At 38.1% G+C, this 22,966-nt stretch overlaps 1 protein-coding gene across 6 annotated transcripts in view; it reads left to right on the top strand.

Moving 5' to 3' along the window:
• RIMKLB (ribosomal modification protein rimK like family member B) overlaps positions 1–22,966 on the top strand; it is a 76,815-nt gene that overhangs the window by 41,589 nt on the left and 12,260 nt on the right. For all 6 annotated transcript variants that reach the window (XR_006604708.1, XR_006604709.1, XM_004752509.3 and 3 more), the window contains 3 exons: positions 12,904–13,134; positions 16,387–16,473; positions 18,394–18,597. Coding sequence is in view for 4 of the 6 variants with exons in the window: in XM_004752509.3 (XP_004752566.1) it covers positions 12,904–13,134; positions 16,387–16,473; positions 18,394–18,597 (522 nt within the window). In the remaining 2 variants the exon portion in view is untranslated. The remainder of the gene's footprint in view (positions 1–12,903; positions 13,135–16,386; positions 16,474–18,393; positions 18,598–22,966) is intronic.

Here is a 22,966-nt window from a genome sequence, read left to right as displayed (position 1 = left end):
TTTTAATTTTTTTTTAAAGATTTTATTTATTTATTTGACAGAGATCACATGTAGGCAGAGAGGCAGGCAAAAAGAGAGGAAGGCAAGAAGGCTCCCTGCTGAGCAGAAAGCCCAATGCCGGGTTTGATCCCAGGACCCTTGGATCATGACCTGAGCCGAAGGCAGAGGCTTTAACCCACTGAGCCAGTCAGGCACCTCTAATTTTTTTTTTTTTTTTAAGATTTTATTTATTTACTTGACAGAGACACAGGAGGAGAGGGAACACAAGCGGGGGAGTGGGAGAGGGGGAAGCAGGCAGGGAGCTGGGAGCAGGGAGCCCAATGTGGGACTTGATCCCAGGACCCTGGGATCATGACGTGAGCTGAAGACAGACACTTAATGACTGAGCCACCCAGGCACCCAGCTTTTAATTTTTAAATCCTATTAGGATAGTAGAGGTAAACTTCATAAAGCTTTCATGCTAAGTTAGCAAAATAGAAGTATATCTTGTTTCTAATAGTGAGTTCTTATGTGTCAAATATTTTAAAAATCAGTTTGATTGGGATTAGGGACAAAAGGGAACAAAGAAACAAGTTCCCAGGTTTTATTGCTATTAACAGTCACCATTTGTGCTATCCACCTACCCTCCCCAGCAATGTAAACTCGGAATAATTTATAGCCATAACAATTATTAAGCACTTACTATATGCCAATCATTTATTAAGTACTTTACATACATGCATCATTCCCCCCACCCCCCAACTGTTGTCCTCTTTAAAAACTCTCAAGTAGGGCTAGGATTTTATCCCGAGACTCAGATTATATTAAAGTGGGTTTTCAGCAAATGTTTCTGAACAGATGAAAGAAGGACTATATAAATGGAAGAGTCCCTTAAAGCTATTTTGTCTTTTTGTTTATCAATTTCAGGAAGTATTTCTCCTAAGATAATTATCTTAAAACTATATGTGGAAATGCTGAAGAGAATGTACTCAAACCTGCAGAGTTTGAATGTCCGCATCTATAAAATTTAAGGAGATAAATAATTTTATTTTTTTTAAGAGATGGATTATTTTAGTTAGTACCATCACATTTCTGTTAATTGGTGTCTTAGCTCTTTCTGCCAGTTTTTGGTATAGAGTTGGTTATATTGACCTCAGATTCTTTATTTGTTAAAGATACTTGGAAAAGAAACTACCAGTCACAACCTTCAATAAAGGTGCTTTTATAAAATGGACAGTGATAATTTGATTGCTTGTTTACCTGCTTTTGGTTTCCCTCTTCTTTTCTCTTCTTTAAAACTTTTCTTCATTTTGTTTAAGTCAGAAAAAACCCTACCAAATAGTTCACCCACTTTCTGTCTTTTTTTAAAGATTTCATTTATTTGATACACAGCAAGAGGGAATACAAGCAGGGGGAGTGGGAAAGGGAGAAGCAGGCTTCCTGCTGAGCAAGGTGTTGCTGGGCTGGATTCCAGGACTCTGGAACGGGACCGGAGCCGAAGGCAGACGCTTAACGACTGAGCCACCCAGGTGCCCACTCTCTCTTAAAACACATGACTGTTAGCTGCAGTGCAGCAGTGCTCAGGGATGATGAGGTAGGCTATTAACAGTAGTTAATTGTTTCTTTCTCTGCCACTGGTGAGGGATCTGAAAAGGAATTTTCATCATTCCCAAAAGGACTTACCTTTGAGAAAAATAATTTTGTCTCTACCTGAGATTATTAGCTAAGACTGAGAAACAAATTGTAGGGCAAAAGGATTGCTGAGAAGGGTTAAAGAAGGATATTTTGATAGGAAACACAAAATATATCCTGTTAGGAAGCAAGTAAGCAAATAGGAAAGACATCATATATATTCTTTGTCGAATGGATTCTTAGTATTCCAGTTTTTGGTGTTTGATAATTAGTAGCTATTTGAATTCTTACCCAATTTTAATAAAGACTTTCCAGTGTTTTATATAATTCTTCAGAATTATCTGTCCTTTTGTACTATAAATTCCCATTATCCAATTGTGCTCTTTGAAATTTAGGTAATTTTCTTACTTCATTTTGACAGTTTGGAACCTGGTCAGGGAAACAAACCAGTAATTAAAAAAAAAAAATTTAAGAGGACATTTCTCATGTGTTAGATATATGTGAAGACAGATATGCAATTTGTATTTAATGGTAGGCATTAATCCTGTGTGACCAATTGGAAAATGGGTTTTAATGTCTTGAGTATCATAAAATGTTCTTAATTATTATTATTATTATTGTTTTTTGGTGATATGACTCTTTTAAAATGAGGGAAATACCACTTTTTGGTGGTAAATTTTCAGTAGTTTTGTCAGTTAAGTATTGGAACAGTTTCCTGGAGTGTTGACCCAAACAATTATATTTTTTTATGTGAATTTAGCTGGGAGTATGGAGCTCAAACTTGTTAATCTCTTATACTGTAAATGTACTTTTTCTAACTAGAACTCACAGACTGAGAAACATTTCACGTCCTAGATTTGGTTGTGATTACCTTTAGCAAGCTATTCTAGCTATTAGTTACTTTTCCATTCTCACTTCTTCCAAGATGAGCTAATAAGTAATTTTACTGCACTAATAACATTTTGAACATAAATGGCAAGGAAAGTAGGATAGCAGTGGAACAGTAAATGAACTTTCAGTATTGGTGAAAGGATGAAAAACTATTAACAAATAAGAGAGGAAAGCTGTGCAACAAACACTGGAGATTTTTTTTTAAATTTGATTTATTTATTGGACAGAGAGATCCATCCATCACAAGTAGGCAGAGAGGCAGGCAGGGAGGGGGAAACAGGCTCCCTGCTGATCAGAGAGCCTGATGTGGGGCTCAATCCCAGGACCTTGAGACCATGACCTGAACCAAAGGCAGAGGTTGAATCCATTGAGCCACCCAGGTACCATGACCCAGGAGATTTTTAAATAGGAATGACCAGTATCAGTTTTCTCTAGATGAATTTGATATGATGTCTTGGTTTTGGTCCCCACTCAACCCCCACCTTGTATTTAAAGTTTATTTTTTTTTTTTAAAGATTTTATTTATTTTATTTGACAGGCAGAGATCACAAGCAGGCAGAGAGGTAGAGGCAGGTAGAGAGAGAAGGAAGCAGGCTCCCTGCCGAGCAGAGAGCCCGATGTGGGGCTCAATCCCAGGACCCTGGGATGATGACCCAAGCCGAAGGCAGAGGCTTTAACCCACTGAGCCACCCAGGCGCCCCTGTATTTAAAGTTGTAAGTGAATAGAGAAGTTGAAAGAAAAGAATTACGGGCAGCTATATTCTCGATGCCTAGATGGAGTGTTCAGTAGTAACCTTTTGTTCTTTATGTCTCTTTCTCCTAATATGTATAAATATTATATACATTAAACACAGCTTTTTGAGAGAGTTATTAGCCTTTTACAATAAGTAGCTATTTTCAAGTTCCCCCTAAATGTTTCAGTATCTGTAACTAAAAAAGTAAGGACACTGTCCTGTATACTTTAATACCATTAGCGCACCTTAAGAAATGAGTAACTCTTTAATGGCATCTGATACTTTATTTATTTATTTCATTTAAAAAAAAAATTTTATTTATTTGACAGACAGTGATCACAAGTAGGCAGAGAGGCAGGCAGAGAGAGAGGAGGAAGCAGGCTCCCCACCGAGCAGAGAGCCTGATGCGGGGCTTGATCTCAGGAACCCGGGATCATGACCTGAGCTGAAGGCAGTGGCCCTAACCCACTGAGCCACACAGGCACCCCTGGCATCTGATAATTTAGAGTTGGATATTTATAGCTGAATCTAAATATCTTTCAGTTATTCTTTTTAGATCAGGCTCTGTAAGGGTCTATGCAAAGGTATTTGGATGTAATGTCTTGGTCTTTCTAGAGTTAGAAAGACCAAGAAATGGTTTTTCAATTTTTTTCTTCAGTGACATCAAATTTTTCAAGTGATCGGAACAGTTATCTTTAATGTCTCATACTCTGGGTTTGTCTGATAGTTTCCTTGTGATGTCTGCCTTCTGAAGTTTCCTGTGAATTGGCGTGATTACATACATGTTATGCATTTTGAGCAAAAAATTACTGACAGGGTGATGGTAGGTACTTCATAGTGCATTTAACCAGGAGGCACAAAATGGCTGTTTGTCACTGATAGTGATGCTGAGTTCGGTTCCTGGGTAAGTAATCTGTGTGGTCTATTACAAAAACCTATTTTTACTTTTTGCCTAGCAAATCTCTGATATTTTAGCACTATACAAATATTCATCGATCTTTTCTTAATGCTTTTAACATCTTTGATCTTTGCCTGATTCACTTGCTGCATGAGGGTTTCAATTTTTGTTACTCTATGTTAATGGCATTCATCTCCAAAAAAGAGCTTTTCTTAGTAAACTGTAGTTCCTGCAGAAATGGTGGGATAAATGTAATTTTTCCTTAACTACTTGTTTTTAGAATAAGGAATTATGTAGTAGTCCCTTAAGTGATAGCAAATGAGGCCCTTTTTTTGGTCCTTCTCTATAATTATTATGAATTCATGAACTTTTTTTTTTTTTTTTTAAATTTAAAATGTTATCAGCTGGGGTATCTGGGTGGCTCAGTGGGTTAAAGCTTCTGCCTTCGGCTCGGGTCATGATCCGAGGGTCCTGGGATCGAGCTCCACATCGGGCTCTCTGCTCAGCATGGAGCCTGCTTCCTCCTCTCTCTCTGCCTGCATCTCTGCCTACTTATTATCTGTCTGTCAAATAAATAAAATCTTTAAAAAAATGTTATTAGTTAATTGACCTTTTTGATGGTCATATCATCTGAAATTTGGCTAATTTTGAACCCCTCCAAACTGTCACCTGTGTTTTAGGGACACATCTCCCTTAGTCTTTGAGTGCTTCATGATCTCTGACATAAGAGATTGTGTGGGTTTTTAATTGTGCACATACAGTGTTTTCACTTAAAACTTCCAGTTAAAATTCTGACAGTTTTTTTTCTTTTTGAAGATAAAATATTCAGAGCCACAATAAATAAATAAAATTCTTAAAATTCTGTAAGCTCTAAGTATCTCAGAAATCCTTAAGAATCCTCTGGAACATTAGAAGATGGAAAAAAGGGGTGCCTGGGTGGCTCAGTGGGTTAAATAAAGCCTTTGCCTTCGGCTGAGGTCATGGTCCCAGGGTCCTGGGATTGAGCCCCACATTGGGCTCTCTGCTCAGTGGGGAGCCTGCCTTCCCCGCCCCCCGCCTGCCTTTCTGCCTACTTGTGAGCTCTGTCAAATAAATAAATAAAATCTTAAAAAAAAAAAAGAAGAAGAAGATGGAAAAAAAATATCAGTCAGAAAAGAACCAATTTCTTGTTTCCTGAGGACAAAAACACTAGTGCCCCCCTCCCCACCAAAAAAACTGCTAGTACTTACTCTTATTGGTATAGCCAAATTCTACTCTCAGAAAGGACAGGTTTACATTAGAGCTACATAAGAGATTCTCCACTTAATTTTTAGCAAGGAGATTGTTAATATCCCAAAAGAATCATTCAGCTTGGAAAATAATCAGCCCATAACACCTTTTCACAAAAACAGTAGGCTTTTAATATGTAACAGACTTTGAAAAAAAATTTTTTTTTCATCATAAGTATACTTTTTACTATCACCTTTTTCCCTGTCCCTTACCTGCCCACCCTTCTGGTAACCATCAATTTGTTATCCATAGTTGAGAGTCTCTTTGTCTCTTTTTTTCCTTTGCTCATTTGTTTTGTTTCTTAAAATTCCACATATGAGTGAGATCATATATTTCTTTCTCTGACTGACTCAACTTCATTTAGCATAATACTCTCTGGTTCCATCCATGTCATTGTGAATGGCAAGATTTCATTCTTTTTTATGGCTGAATAATAACTCATTTTATATATATGCCACATCTTCTGTAGCCATTCATCTATCAGTGGACACTGGGGCTGCTTTCATAGTTCAGCTATTGTAAATAGTGCTCCAATAAACAGAGGGGTGCATGTATCCCTTTGAATTACTGTTGTTGAATTTTTTGGTAAATACCCTGTCTATACAATTCTGGATCATAGGGTACTTCCATTTTTACCTTTTGAGGAACCTCCATATTGTTTCCCACAGCAGTTGCACCAATTTGCACTCCCACCAACAGTGCAAGAGTGTTCTTTTTTCTCAAAATCTATGCCAACACTTTTTTCTACTTTTTTTTTTTTTTTTTTAAGTAGGCCCCATACCCAGCATAGAGCCCACTGTAGGGCTTGACCTCATGACCCTGAGATCAAGACCTAAGCTGAGATCAGGAGTTGGGTACTTAACTGACTGAGCCACCCTGGTGCCCTTACATAATAAATTTTTTATGTCAAAAATAGAGGAATTTTGCTTTTCTAAGATTCACTTATTATGGGCTGTTAATGCTTGATCATGCACTTAATCTAAAATATAAACTCTGAAATACTTGTACTGAAATGTTCATCCCAGTCCAAAATAAAATTAGATGAACAGTTTCACAAGGTGAGGTTTAAGTTAAGTAAAAAAGGTAATATATTTCTGAGAAAGTGGAGTCAAATTGAGTGGTAGCACATTCATCTGCACTACCTGTTATATAATGAGTGTAGTAGAACTGTGGGGAAAATTCTACACATTTACATGCATGTATGTACTGAATAACAGGGATCTTATATTTCAGTTTTATAAGCTCTACATCAAAGATAATGGTAGCTTTTGCTAATAGTGCCCAAGAGATGAGTAACATTTAAGGCAGAGCTGTGAGAGAAGTTGCTTTGCCTTTTGGGGCTCACATTGATTTGTACCTGCCCTTCTTTCTAGCCTTGGTTCACCTTCCACTTGTCTAAAATAATGAAGTGTTTGTTTCTGATAATAAGAGATGATGAATTTCTGTTCATCAGTAATACCCCATAGTGTAGTATGCAGATCTGCACTTTGGGTAAATTACTCCCATACTCCCAAGTTTTGGTGGCAACAGATAGGTGGTTTCTATTGGTGGTGTGGACTAAGCGAGGGAGTATCTCCATTGCTTTCTTTAACTTTTATGTGTATTTTGAGAGAGAGAGAATGCACAAGGGAAGGGGAGAGAGTCCTAAGCAAATTTTGTGCTAAGCCTGACTTGGGGCTCGATCTCATGACCCAGAGATCACAACCTGAACTGAAACCAAGTTGACTGCTTAAGCAATTGTGCCAGCCAGGTGCCCTGAATTTACCACATTTCTTAAAAGTGCAGTTTAGGGAAATGCGATGAAAATGTAATGATGGTTGAATTTTTCTTTTGGCAATTCACAATATCTTTTTCTGATCACTCAAACTTCTTAGCATTCAGCCTTCCTATTTCTTCTGTTTTATTTAATGAATTTGATCATTCTCTCCTGATTATACTGACCTTTCTCGTTTTTCACAGTATTACTTAAAAGTAGATTTTCCTAGGGGCACCTGGGTGGCTTAGTGGTGAAGCATCTGCCTTCAGCTCAGGTCGTGATCCCCGGGTCCTTGCTGTGTGGGAATCCTGCTTCTCCCTCTCCCAGTCCAACTGCTTGTGTTCTCTCTGGCTGTCTCTCTCCCTTTCAAATAAAATCTTTTTTTTTTTTTTAAGATTTTCCTAGTTTTTTGGCTGATTTTTCCCCCTTAGGTTTTCAGTTCCTTTTCCTGACTTTTATTGAATCTACCAAATCTTGGTCTTAGGTTTCTTCACCCCCCCCCCACCCTTTTCAGCCTATATATCCATTTCTTTAGCTATTATGTTGTGGGCAAATTCCAGTAAACAGACAAATAAGTAACTATGCTCACATGTATACATACTCCACATTACCAATATGAATTATGTACACATACATATGTATAGTTTTAACACACACTTCTGCCTACAGAATAGTTCTACTTTGATGTCCTCATGTTATCACCAAAATCTTTTATATCTGAATTCAGCATCTTTTGCCCTAAAATGGCTTTTCTTTTTTAAATTTCCCATTCTTCATGTCCTAGTTTAAAAACTTGTAACTCCCAGTCTGGTCATTAAGTTTCTTCTGACTTAAAAAAAAATGCTTTTTACATTTGCCTTTTGATGCAAGTCACTGAGAAAACCTAAGAAATGGAGAAGTGCAGGGGTGCCTGGGTGGCTCAGTCAGTTAAGCCTCTCTCTCTCTCTTTTTGTTAAGCCTCTGACTCTTGATTTCTGCTCAGGTTGTGATTTTGGGATCATGACACTCTGTCTCAAATAAATAAAAAACATTTTTTTTTTTTTTAATGAGAAAGTGTGGGATTGCAGAAAACTGTGGTGCCAATCTCAAGATACTTGTAGCAGTACTATGAACAGTTACAAGAATCCCTGAATACACTGACAAAACCTCACATCTCCTGATGACCACCTACCTATGGTGCAGCTGACCCTGGAGGATAATGACTTCTACTTCTCTTTGACCTTTAAATTTTTGTGTAATTCTCTATTGGTGGTAGATTTTCAGAATTGAACCCTGCTGGTAAGGGAGTGTGGGAAATGCTTCTAGATCCTGCCATATTGAGAAGGATTAAAAGGTAGGATAGGGGCGCCTGGGTGGCTCAGTCATTAAGCATCTGCCTTTGGCTCAGGTCATGAGATCCCAGGGTCTTGGGTTGGAGCCCCAAATCGGGCTCTCTGCTCAGCGGGAAGTCTACTTCTCCCTCTCCCACTCCACCAGCTTGTGTTCCTTCTCTTACTGTGTCTCTGTCTGTTAAATGGGTAAATAGAATTTTTGTAAAAGTGGGGGGCGGATAGTGTGAAGTATCAGCAGGTAGTATGCAGCGCATACCCTCAGTTCCTTTAGAACAAATATAAATTCTTTAGCTTAGAATTTTGTATCTAGCAATTCCAGATCTGAGTAGTTACCTGAATGAAACTGTCTTGAAGATTTATCTGCATGCCCCGTGTTCAGTGCATTATTATTTATGATAGGTAAAACAGGAATAACCTAAGTGTCCGTTGACAGATGAATGAATAAAGAAAATGTGATATATATGTACATATATTTGAATATTATTCAGCCATTAAAAAGAATGAAATTCTGCCACTTGTGACAATATAGAGAGGACCTTGCAGGTATTATATTAAGAGAAATAAGTCACACAGGGAAAGGCAGATGCTGTACAATCTTAAATGTGGAATCAAAAAAAAGCTGAACTCATATGTACAGATCATAGATACAGAAAACAGTTTGGTTGTTGTCAGTGGTGGGTAGTGGGATGGGGGAAATGGGAAATGATGATCAAACGGTACAGACTTCCAAGTTATAAGTAAATCTTAGGGATGTAGTGTTCAACTTGGTGACTGTGACTAACGATACAGTAATGTATATTTCTTTTTTAAAGAGAGCATGGGTGGGGAGGTGCAGAAGGGAACGGAGGGGTTCCTGGGTGGCTCAGTGGGTTAAAGCCTCTGCCTTTGGTTCAGGTCATGATCCCAAGGTCCTGGGATCAAGCACATCAGGCTCTCTGCTCAGCATGGAGCCTGCTTCCTCCTCTCTCTTCCTGCGTCTCTGCCTACTTGTGATCTCTGTCTGTCAGATAAATAAATAAAATCTTAAAAAAAAAAAAAAGGAAGGGAAGGGAGAGAGATAGAGAATCTTAAGCCGACTCCACACCCACTGTAGACCCTGACACAGGACTCAGTCTCACAACCCTGGGGTTAAGACCTGAGCTGAAATTAAGAGTTGGTCGCTCAACAGACTAAGTCATGCAGAGACTCCTATATTGTATATTTTAATGTTGCTAAGAGAGTAGATCTGATCACAGAAAATTTGTAATTGTGAGGTGATAGATGCAGTTATCCTTTCCCAATGTATTTCATGTAGTAAATCATTCTTTTGTACACCTAAAACTAATACAGTATTATGTGGCAGTGATACCTTAAAAAAAAACCTTGGGCTTTTCATGTTTGACACCTTAAATGACCAGCCTTATTTTTTACATTCTGTCAGTAAAAATTGTAGTTGTTTGTTGTTTTTTAAAAAGATTTATTTATTTGACAGTCAGAGATCACAAGTAGGCAGAGAAGCAGGCAGAGAGAGGGGGAGAAGCAGGCTTCCTGCCGAGCCCAATGGAGGACTCGATCCCAGGACCTTGAGATCATGACCTGAGCCAAAGACAGGGGCTTTAACCCACTGAGCCACCCAGGTGCTCCTGTAAAAATTGTAGTTGAACCACGTATTTTTTTTTTCTTTAAAAGGTTTTATTTATTTATTTGACAGACAGAGATCACAAGCAGGCAGAGAGGCAGGCAGAGAGAGAGGAGGAAGCAGGCTCCCCGCTGAGCAGAGAGCCCGATGCAGGGCTCGATCCCAGAACCCTGAGATCATGACCTGAGCTGAAGGCAGAGGCTTAACCCACTGAGCCACCCAGGCGCCCCGAACCACGTATTTTTCTTACTGATCTTTTACTCTGTGACTTCCAGCTCACGTAATGTGAAGTTTTCTTCCTCTTTTCTTTAAACACACACATACCTAACTCAGGTGTTAATCTACTTTTCTCTCCTATATCAGAACTTCCACATTTAAAAGTGTCTCTCCCACTAGAGTGGATTCTTCTAACATTAAGGACCTGCCTTATTTGCCAATCTATTTCTAATCTTTACAAAATAATCTGACACACAGTAATTGCTTAATAGTAAGTGAATGAGTAAGATATTGGTTATATGGTTTATCTCTGAAAGGATAGAATTCCAGTTAATTCACTAAAAAGAGAAGGAAATAAAACTTTAAATGTACTGATAGAGGAAGAGATCTCTGATATAATTTTGAGTGATGAGAGAGAGTAAAATATCTTAAATATTTTTCTATACTTAGCAGTGGGAAAAATATATACCACTGTTAACACTGAGTACCGGGGCACCGGGGTGGCTCAGTGGGTTAAAGCTGCTGCCTTCGGTTCAGGCCATGATCCCAGGACCCCAGGATCCTGGGATCAAGCCTCGCATTGGGCTCTCTGCTCAGCGGGGAGGCTGTTTCCCCCTCTCTGTCTCTGCCAGCCTCTTTGCCTACTTGTGATCTCTGTCTATCAAATAAATAAAATCTTTAAAAAACAAAACAAAACACTGAGTACCTAGGATGTTGATTGGGAGCTAAATACATTATATATTTTTTGTATTTGAATGTTTTAAAACAAGCATACTATTTTTTAATGCAAACAGGTTTTTTTTTTAAGACTTGATAATTTTTTTTTTTAAGATTTTATTTTTTTATTTGACAGAGATCACAGGTAGGCAGAGAGGCAGGCAGAGAGAGAGAGAGGAGGAAGCAGGCTCCCTGCGGAGCAGAGAGTCCGATGTGGGGCTTGATTCTAGGAACCCGGGATCATGACCTGAGCCGAAGGCAGAGGGTTTAACCCACTGAGCCACCCAGGCACCACAAGACTTTATAATTTTTAAGTAATCTTATACCCAACTTAGGGCTCAGACTTACAACCTGGAGAACAAGGGTTACATGCAGTCCCAAGGAGACTCCTGGGCTCCCAGGTTTTGGATTTTTTTTTTTTTTTTAAAGATTTTATTTATTTATTTGACAGAGAGAGATCACAGTAGGCAGAGAGAGAGAGGGGAGGAAGCAGGCTCCCTGCTGAGCAGAGAGCCCGACACGGGACTTGATCCCAGGACCCTGAGATCATGACCTGAGCCGAAGGCAGCGGCTTAACCCACTGAGCCACCCAGGTGCCCTTGGATTTTTTTTTTTTAAGAATACATTTTAACAGGTGTTGAATAAAATGCAACACCTAGGTATAAATTCATAACAAAAACCATAAAAGAAGGCAACTTCCTTTTTTTGCTTTATCTAAAATGAACACATAAAATTAATAGAGTTAATTTAATGTTAGCATACAGTGTATTATTAATTTCAGATGTACAGTGTAGTGCTTCAATTCCATACATCGATTTGCCTTTTTTTAATATATTTTCTTAAGATTTTATTTATTTATTTGACAGAGATCACAAGTAGGCAGAGAGGCAGGCAGATGTTGGGCTCTATCCCAGGACCCTGAGATCATGACCCAAGCCAAAGGCAGAGGCTTAACCCACTTAGCCACCCAGGCACCCCCTTTTTAAGTATTTATAAGTAATTTCTAGTCACAGCATTGGGGCTGGAACCTACAACCCTGAGATCGAGGCTGTACCAACTGAGCCAGCCAGGTGTCCCAAGATTTGCTTTTTAAACATTCAAGTGCCAGTTTTCACTACTACTACTACTACTACTACTACTACTACTACTACTTCTTCTTCTTCTTCTTCTTCTTCTTCTTCTTCTTCTTCTTCTCCTTCTCCTTCTCCTTCCTTCCTTCTTCTTCTTTCTTCTTCTTCTTCTTCTTTCTTCTTCTTTTCATCATCATCAAGATTTTATTTATTTATTTGACAGGGAGAGATCACAGGTAGGCAGAGAGGCAGGCAGAGGGTGGGGAGAAGCAGGCTCCCCACTGTGCAGGGAGCCCGATATGGCACTTGATCCCAGGATCCTGAGATCATGACCTGAGCTGAAGGCAGAGGCTTAACCTGCTGAGCCACCCAGGCGCCCCCCCAACTTTTTTTTAAAATTCAGCATATATATCTGGACTTTTTTTTTTGTCTCTGAACATAGAGATTATGACGGTCTTTTTAGTTTTATTAAGTAAGCTCTACACTTGATGTGGGGCCTTGAATGCATGATTCTGAGATCAAGAGTCCTAGGCTCTACCACCTGAGCCAGCCAGGTGCCCCATGACTTTTTTTTAAAGGCTTTTTGGGGTTTCATTTTATTGACACATACTAATTTAATCACTGCAGGAATTTTTCTCAAGTTTTCTTTTTTCTTGTAAAGAATATAAGGAATAGACGTCTTGTTCCAGTGAAATCTTAACAAAATTGTACTTTTAGTTTTGTGATCCAAACTCTTAAATATTTTGGTATATTCCCTTTTAATAATCTTGGCTTCATTCCTATGTATTTCAGGTCTTCGGATCAATGGAGAACTAATAACTGCCTATCCCCAAGTGGTGGTAGTGAGAGTACCAACCCCTTGGGTGCAAAGTGATAGTGACATAACTGTTTTGCGCCATTTAGAGAAGATGGGATGTCGGTTGATGAACCGACCTCAAGCCATCCTGAACTGTGTTAATAAATTTTGGACTTTTCAAGAGTTGGCTGGCCATGGTGTTCCTCTGCCAGATACTTTCTCTTATGGTAAGTGCACTAATAAGAATTTATAGCCCAAGTTTTACACCACTTATAGTTCCGAAAGCTGTACTAAATTAATAGGGTTATGTGATATAAGGAAATTGTGAACATGAAGGAATTTCTTACAGAAATAGCTTTCAGTCTTAACAAACTGGGCCCAAGAATTATATATTCTGCGTTAAGATTTAATTCAATGATATTGTAGAGTGGATTTAGTAAACTGTTTGTAAAGGGCCAAATAGTAAATATTTTGCACTTTCTGGGCTATAAGTTCTCTCTTGTGGCCCTCAGTAATGCTGTTGTAGTGTGAAAGCTGTGCTCCAATAAAACTTCATTAAAAAAAAAAAGACACTGGACCAAATCTGTCTTAAAGGCCTTAGTTTGCCAATGCCATGGTAAAAGATAATACAATTTGGTGACATCTCTGTTTAATGTCTGATTATATTTTCATGATAATTCTTCAAAAATTGTTTTCTTTTAAAAAAATGACAGTATTCTAGATATACTTGAAAACCAGTGCTCCAAAACTGTCTATGGTAAAGGTAAAGGGTCTTTTTTTTTTTTTTTAAAGACCAACATGCTGTGTTTCAGTACTTCTTTTTTTTTTTTTTTTTTTTTTTTTAAAAGATTTTGTTTATTTATTTGACAGAGAGAGACACAGTGAGAGAGGGAACACAAGCAGGGGGAATGGGAGTGGAAGAAGGAGAAGCAGGCTTCCCGCTGAGCAGGGAGCCCGATGCGGGGCTTGATCCCAGGACCCTGGTATCATGATCTGAGCCGAAGGCAGCTGCTTAACAACTGAGCCATCAAGGTGCCCCTTTGGTTCAGTACTCTTATGAAATATGATAAAAATGTCTGAGCAATGCAAGATGGCTATACAAGCTTCCAGTGCTACTCTTTTCATATTTATCTGGTCACATATCAGTAGTGGAGAAGTTACAAGCAGGCACAGGTTACCGGACACTTTTGAGTAGCACTGCCATAAATAATACTATGTTAGTATATTTCCTATCTGTCCATTTCTTTTGTTTGGAAAGGATCAGACTTGCTATAAATTATCACAATTTTCCATAAAGACAATTCTTCAAATAAATGTTCAGTAGTGTTCTTGGAGAGTTAATGAGGCCTCTTTAAAAAAAAAAAAGATTTATTTATGAGTGAGAGAACACGCACACGCACGCACATGTGGGGAGGAGCCATTGGAAAGGGATGTGCAAATTCTGCACTGAGTTTGGAGCCCGACACAGGGCTCAGTCTCATGACCCTGAGATTGTGACCTGAGCCAAAATTTAGAGTTAGACATTTAACTGAGTGAGTCACTCAGGGGCCCCAACTTAAATATTTTATAGAAAGGAGCTCCCCAAGTCTGTATGGCATGTGTGGATATAGTTGATGATTTTAGCAATTGCACAAGAAGAGACAATATGAATAGTTTGAGAATTCTGTGAGATGCTTTTGGGATCTAGCTTATATTAGGGGTCTATACTTTGGATTTCAGGAAAGTGGAAAGGAGAAAAGGGTTAAACAAATTAACAAATGTTACTTATACTCTAATGTTGAAGGTTTAAAATTAGGGGACAGAATCATCTTAATGTCTCTAAGCTGCAAATGTATGATATTGCAGTTGATTAATGAACTTTTTCTGGGTTAAATTCTTTTATATCACCATGCTGAGTTTTTATAGCTGTAGTTCATTTTTGCTCTAATCTTGTTACTGTATCATTTGTTTTTAGGCAATAAAAACAGTAAAGGATAAAACTTAACTAATGGGTACTGGGTGGCTCAGTGTAGAAAGAACTCTGATTAATGGAGATAAGAAAAATTAATTTGTAAGTTTCATGAGAGGGAGAACACAGGTAGCATCAACCTTGGATAAGTCTTGTAAACAGACTTAGTCTTCTTTTTTTTTTTTTTTAAAGATTTTATTTATTTATTTGACAGAGAGAAATCACAAGTAGATGGAGAGGCAGGCAGAGAGAGAGAGAGGGAAGCAGGCTCCCTGCTGAGCAGAGAGCCCGATGCGGGACTCGATCCCAGGACCCTGAGATCATGACCTGAGCTGAAGGCAGTGGCTTAACCCACTGAGCCACCCAGGCGCCCCAGACTTAGTCTTCTGTTTCTTAATCTAAACTGGGCAATGAGTACACTGAAGAAGAACTTGGTGCTTCTGTTATCTTGTGTAGCGGAAGAATAAGGGATAAAAATATAAAATACTGTATAGAATTAGGTAACTGAGTGGAAAGATAATTAATTTTTTAAGTTTGATATTAGAATATTTATAGTTTAAGATAGCTTTCATCTTTTTTTTTTAAATAAGTGTGTTGTTGTTTTTTTTTTTAAGGATTTTATTTATTTATTTGACAGAGAGATCACAAGTAGGCAGAGAGGGAAGCAGGCTCTCCACTGAGCAGAGAGCCTGATGCAGGGCTCGATCCCAGGACCCTGAGATCATGACCTGAACCGAAGGCAGAGGTTTAACCCACTGAGCCACCCAGGCGCCCCCTTTCATCCATTTTAAAAGGGGTTATTTTAAACTAGTATTTAACTGTTCTTACAGCTTTTTTTTTTTTTTTTAATACCTATTTATTTATTGATTTGACAGGGAGAGAGAGAGGGATCACAAATAGGCAGAGGCAGGCAGAGAGAGAGGGGGAAGCAGGCTCCCCGCCAAGCAGAGAGCTGGATGCGGGGCTCGATCCCAGGACCCTGAGGTCACAACCCGAGGCAAAGGCAGAGGCTTTAACCCACTGAGCCACCCAGGCACCCCTCCTTACAGCTTTTTAAAGTAGGCTCCATGATGTGCATGGGGCTTGAATTCAGAACTGTGAGATCATGAGGTCAAGACCTGACCTGAGATCGAGAGTTGGATGTTTAACTGCCTGAGCCACCCAGGCAGTTTTAACTTTTCTTTTTTTAAAAATAAAAATATTTTGTTCATTTATTAGCGTGTGAGAGAGAACGAGAGTGAGTAGTTGGGAGAGGGAGGAGCAGACTCCCAACTGAGCAGGGAGCCTGATGCAGGGCTCAATCCCAGGATCCCAGGATCATGTCCTGAACCGAAGGCAGATGCTCAACTGACTGAGCCACCCAGGTGCCCTAGGCACCTGTCAACTTTTAATAACTTTCTTTAAGAAAAACAAAATTTAGCCATCAGGTTCTTAATCTTCTACCTTCTCTGTGTTGCTTACTTTAGTATAGATAAAACTTATCACAAAACACCTGTGTTACTGTTCTTAATTTCTTTTTTGTTCAAACCAGGTGGTCATGAAAATTTTGCTAAAATGATTGATGAAGCAGAAGTACTGGAGTTTCCAATGGTAGTGAAGAATACACGAGGTCATAGAGGTGTGTATGAATTGTTCCTATGGTACATCATTTTGAAATTACTCTTGAGAACTAATAATGAGGTTGGTTATACAAAACAAAACAAATTTTTCTTAATCTGATCAATGCTATTATTATTTTCTTTGTATTTTCTCATGGTTATTGACTAGACAGTCTTACCAGTTGAAATATATAGCTTTTGAAGGACTTCGGGAGAATAAAAGGAAATTGTTGGTGCATGGTACTTCAGGCTTCTGGAAGTCTGTTTTGGCTAGAAGCAATTTCTATTCATTTAGTGGTTGTCCTGTAGATTTTAAGGTGCATATTTAATTTAGACCAACTTTCAAATTATATCTTTATCTTCCTCTTTAATAATGCAAGGACCTTAGATCACTAATTCCAGTGATCCCTGTCCCAATTTATATAGCTTGAAAACTTAAGTATATAAAGTAAAGCTATGAAGCTACAGAAGAAAGTATATAAAGATATCTTAATGACTTCAAGTAAGGATTTACTTTTTTTTAAAATTTATTTGACAGAGAGAGATCAAGTAAGCAGAGAGGCAGGCAGAGAGAGAGAGAGAGGGAAGCAGGCTCCCCGCCGAGCAGAGAGCCCGATGCGGGACTCATTCACAGAGCCCTGAGACAAAGACAGAGAGCACAAGTAGGCAGAGAGAGAGGAGGAAGAAGGCTTCCCGCTGAGCAGAGAACCTGATGTGAGGCTTGATCCCGTGACCCTGAGATCATGACCTGAGCTGAAGGCAGAAGTTTTAACCCACTGAGCCACCCAGGCGCCCCCAGAGTAAGGATTTCTTAAGGCATAAAATTTTCATGAATCCAAGTACTTCATAAAGCTTAATGCCTTGACAGTATGGCAGCCAAGAAGTCTTAGGGCTCCACAGAGAGGCTCCAGTGAACACAGAAGCTGCATGATCTCTTATGAATTAGCCTCAGAAGTCATACAGAAAAGGTTCTGCTGTGTTCCGTTGTTTGAAGCAATCACAGGCCCTCCTTGATTCAAAGGGACAAAGATTCCCCCCTCTTCTTCGTGGGAAGAATGTCAAAGGATTCATACCCTTTTTTTTTTTTAAGGATTTTATTTATTTATTTATTTATTTGATAGAGAGAGAGAGAGCACACGATCTTAAGCGGGCACTGGGACAGAGGAAGAGAGGGAGCGTAATGCAGGGCTGATCCTAGGATTCTAGCATCATGATCTAGATGATCATGTTGAAGGTAGATACTTAACTGACTTAGCCACACAAGTGCCCCACACCGGTGTTTGAAAAACAGCCACTTGTGGGCACCTGGGTGGCTCAATGGGTTAAGCCTCTGTCTTCGGCTCAGGTCATGATCTCAGGGTCCTGGGATTGAGTCCCTGCTGAGCAGAGAGCCTACTTCTCCTCTCTGCCTCTCTGCCTACTTGTGATCTCTCTCTCTGTCAAATAAATAAATGAAATCTTTAAAAAGAAAAAAAAGCCAGCCACTTGCTTTGGCACCAGAATTGACAAATACAGTAATGGAATTGACTAGTGAATTCAGAAATAAAACTAGGTATGTAGTAACATACTGCTATTTTTTTCTATGCAAATGTTATATATATTTATAATAATATATTACTCATTTTTACTCAGAGGGCAATGTTATGCTAATAAATTAGGCTGGCATTATTGGCTGACCTGGAGGAATATAAATGTTAGACCCCTGCTTTATGACATATACCAAAATAAACTCTAGATTACTGTAGGAATTAAGGTAGTGGTAGGAGAGAATTAACTTTATACACATTTTTGCATTGTTTCACTCATTACTATAACTGTTACTTAGGTTAAAAGATAATAGATTCTGAAAGAGCAGGTTGAGACTCAAGAAAATGCAGGTGGTGCACATCAACTGTGAGCAGTTTCACTTACATATATTTTTTATTCTTTTTCAACCACAGGCAAAGCGGTTTTCTTGGCTCGAGATAAGCACCATTTGGCTGATCTAAGCCATCTTATTCGCCATGAAGCTCCATACCTGTTCCAGAAGTATGTTAAGGAGTCTCATGGACGGGATGTGCGTGTCATTGTTGTGGGAGGCCGTGTGGTTGGCACCATGTTACGTTGTTCAACAGATGGAAGGATGCAAAGCAACTGCTCACTAGGTAAAAACAGTACAGGTGTCTTTCTTGTATATATAATACTATAGCTTCTCCAATGAGTATTCATATGTAACTACATGTAACTTAAGGTAAACTTAAGATAAACTTAAGTTTAAAAACATTAACTTTCACTTGTAACTATGATCAGTAGTTATAATATAATTATATTATTATATGAATATAATAAATGTACTTTTGAGTTGTTTTCTAATAATAAAATTGGTTTTCTCTGAAACATAAATTTGCTTTTTACCCATGCTCAATTTGTAACCCAGTTCACACTTGTATGAAATGTCTGACCAGAGTTAAAGATTCCATCTGGTGATAATATTTAATTTGCATGTAATTGTAGTTCACTCAGGCTGGGTCCTAACCTGTTTTACCCATTGGTCAAAAGAAGATTACTGCTTTTGATTTACTTTACTGTGTATTTTCTTGATGTCTTATTGTTAAAGTACCTTAGAACTTAGTCTGGGTGTTTTTCCTGTGTATTTCATTTCCTTAGTCATCTGACTTGGATTGTGACCTTAAATACTATCTGTGTTGTTATTTTCAAATTTATATCTCCATGTTGGGCTTTCTTTCTGAACTCCAAGTACATAAAAATAGCTGCCTGTTCAGTTTTCTACCAGTAGTTGTATAACACAATCCTGTCCAAAAGTGTACTCCCCATATAAACTCCCCCTCACAGTGTATTTCATTCCCAGTTTTCTCCTTATCATTTAACAACAACTCTGTCTCTCCAATTTAGTCCAAAATCCTTAGTCTTCAAGTCTTATACCACAAATCAAAACTGTCAGATTTCAATTTCTTTATTTCTACTCTCAAAGTGTATCCAAATCTGACAATTTCTCATTATTTCTGCCGTTAATATTGTTTTACCATACTTGGATTACTTGTAGTAGCCCCTAATTGGTTGTTTTGCTTCCAACCTTTATTCTCTTACAGTCTAACACCGCAGTAATGTGATAGATCTTTTTAAAATACATCTCAAGCCAGGCTTTGTTTAAAATCCTCCAGTGGTTCCTTGTTTCATTCAAAGTACAGTAGTCTATAGTGGTCTTACAGTAGATTAACAATCCCTGCATGATTTGACCCCTGGTTATTACTGAGATCTACAGCTACAGCAGTAAATCTCAGAAACATAATGTTGAGTCAAGAAATGAAAGTCTTAGAAGAGAATACCTATAGTTTTCCATTTATATAAAATTTAAATATATGTAAAATCAGTCAAAGTTTGCTGGGAATAGAAATTTACATAGTCAGGTGTAAAGAAAAACAATACTGACAAGTGTGAAATTCAGCATAGTGCCATGGAATAGGAGCACAGGGAATTTGAAAGGTAATCGTGATATAAAGCCTCTTTTGTACTCTTGAAAAAATAATTTCTGCCTCCTGGCATTAGTTCTTCATATCCCAGTTTCCGTCCCATCATATTATGCTTATTAGCAGCTACAGAGCTGAATGACATCTTTTCATTTCTGGGACATCTTTACCTTCTTAGTATTCTACCGTGAAATTTAATTAACAATTTTTATCCTTTAAGCAAAGAAATAACAAAGGTAAGTTAATTATATATTAAGTAATACTTTTAAAATTTTGAAGTAACTGAGAATTACAGAAAAGTATGAAGGATAATATAAAGGATTTATTTGTACCCATTAACCAGCTTGCAAAATAAGTTGTTGATTTAGTTCTCTGTTGACTCCCTTTCCTGCTCATTTCTTCCTCTCCCCAAGTTCTGAACTTCCTGTTTCTCTTTCCCTTAAAAGTACTTTCAGTTCTTCTGTTTTCCTAAACAAGATATTATTTCATATGTTATAAAACCTTATATAAATGATTTATAACGATATATATATATATTTCAAAGATGGTATTTATTTATATGATAGAGCATGAAAGGGGAGAAGGCAAAGAGAGAAGCAGACTCCCCGATGAGCACAGAGTCCAATGCGGGAACCTGATCCTGGGACTCTGACCCTGGGACTCCAGAATAATGACTGAGCTGAAGGCAGTTGAACCAACTGAACCACCCAGGCGCCCTCCCCCCTTACCATTATTTTTGAGATTCGTGTATTCAACATTTAGCAGTAGTTGACTGATTTTGCCTGCGGCGTAATTTTACCTTTTAACTGCTTCCAATTTGGACCTTTTATAAACAGTATTGCTATGGAAATTTTTTGTATCTTTAGATATAGGCCCAAGAGTGTTTCTAGGTTAACCCATTCACTCAAAAGTGAGATTTCTGTATCCTAGTGAGTTATACAACTTCACCTTTACTAGATATTACCAAATGAGTGTCCAAAGTCATTATATGTTTCTTATAGTGCCACCTTTTTGCCAACTTGGGATATTGATAGACTTTAAACATTTTGTCAGCCTGGTGTGATGGTATATTATGTTATTTTAATTTGTACTCCTGACCCTATCCAGCTATCTTTTCTGAATTGCCTGTTGAGGTCTTTTACCTCCTTTATTACTGGAATTTTTTTGTTGTTGTTCTTTTAATAAGACTTGGAAAAGAGTCCTTTATGTACTTCAGATCCTTCATCGTTTACATGAATTGTAAATGCAGTTTTTCATCCCAGCTTATGATATCTCATCTTTTTTATTTCTTCCAAAGATTTTATTTATTTTAGAGAGAAAGGGGAGTCCAGAGAGAGAAACAGATTCCCCACCCAGCAGGGAGCCCAACCATCCTAGGACTCGAGGTCTCGACCTGAGCTGAAAGCAGCTGCTTAATCGATTAGGCCCCCCCTTAGGCACTCCTCATCTTTTTTGGCTTATATATTTTAGTGAACAGAAATTTACAGTTTTCGTATCAAGCATATTCATGGTTTTCTTTACATTATTTTCTATTAAAGAAATTCTTTTTCACCACATGGTTGTAATCTATTCTTATTATAGTTCTCTAAAATTTTTTGAAGTTTAGCTTCCATGTTTATGTTTGTTAAGCAACCAGAAATTGATTTTGTTCAGTGTAAGGTAGAGATTCCCATTTTCTTTTTTCCAAATGAGTAACACCTGGTTTTCCCAACACTATTTATTGAATGGCTTGTTCATTACTGATTTATAATGCCATCTTTCTTCTGTTTCAGGGTCCTGTGGTCTGTTATATACTCTTCATTCCCTGTATGATTAGCAATGTGAATTCCTCTACCATTATGCCTACTATCTGGTAGAGCAAAAGTACCTCTGCCTTATTCTCCAAAATTGAATGCCCTCATTATTCTGTCCTCAGGGAGGCCTTTTTTTTTTTTTAATCCTGATATTTATTTTTCCATCTTTATTGAGATATAATTGACATATAACATTGTATAGTTTGAAATGTACAACATAGTGATTTTATATATGTATGTATTGCAAAATGATTACCACAATAAGATTAGTTAACACATCCATTACTTCATTTATTACTGGTGTGTGTGTGTGTGTGAACTTTAAAAAAAAAAAACTACTCTCAGGACGTGTGGCTGGCTCATTCGGTTAAGTGTCTGATTCTTGATTTTTGGCTCAGGTCAGTATCTCAGGGTTGTGAGATTAAGCTCCGTGTTGTGGGGCTCTGTGCTTGGCAGGAGGTCTCCCTTCTCTCACTCTCTTTGAAATAAATAAGATAAATCTTTTTAAAAAATCTACTTTTAGCAATTTTCAAATATTTAATATAGTATTGTTAACAGTAGCTATCAATTCTATACATTATATCCCCAGAAGTTATTTATTTTATAACTGGAAGCTTGTACCCATTGACCACCTTCACCCATTTCCCCTGCCTTCCCCCTAGCCCCATTCTGGTAACCACCAATCTGTTATGTGTTTCTGTGAGCTTGTTTGTTTGTTTAATTCCACATATAATCATACAGTATTTGTCTTTCTCTGTTTGACTTTTTCACTTAGTATAATTTATCCATGCTACAAATGGTAGGACTTCTTTTTTTTTTAATGGCTAAAAAAATATTCTTCTGTGTGTGTGTGTGTGTGTGTTTGTATCTCATATATTTTTTAAAAGATTTTATTTATTTGACAGAGAGATCACAGGTAGGCAGAGAGGCTGGTAGGGAGAGAAGGGGAAGCAGGTTCCCTGCTGTGCAGAGAGCCTGATGAGGGGCTCTATCCCAGGTTCCTGAGATCATGACCTGAGCTGAAGACAGAGGCTTAACCCACTGAGCCAGCCCGGTGTCCCCATATCTCACATTTTTAAAATATTTATCATTGCAGTGTAGTGGACATACTAGTTTCAGGTGTACAACACAGTGATTTGATAATTCTGTAAATTACTTGGTGTTCACCACAATAAGCATAGTAATCACCATATAACATTATTACACTGTTACTGACTATATTCTTCATCTATACCTTTATCTCCATGACCCGT

This window comes from Mustela putorius, unplaced genomic scaffold (assembly GCF_011764305.1).
Source record: "Mustela putorius furo isolate JIRA1106 unplaced genomic scaffold, ASM1176430v1.1 tig00537227_pilon_pilon_pilon, whole genome shotgun sequence".
Classification (NCBI taxonomy): Eukaryota; Metazoa; Chordata; class Mammalia; order Carnivora; family Mustelidae; genus Mustela; species Mustela putorius.
Note: the sequence above shows the minus strand (reverse complement) of the source record. Positions and strands in the feature narration are given on the sequence as shown.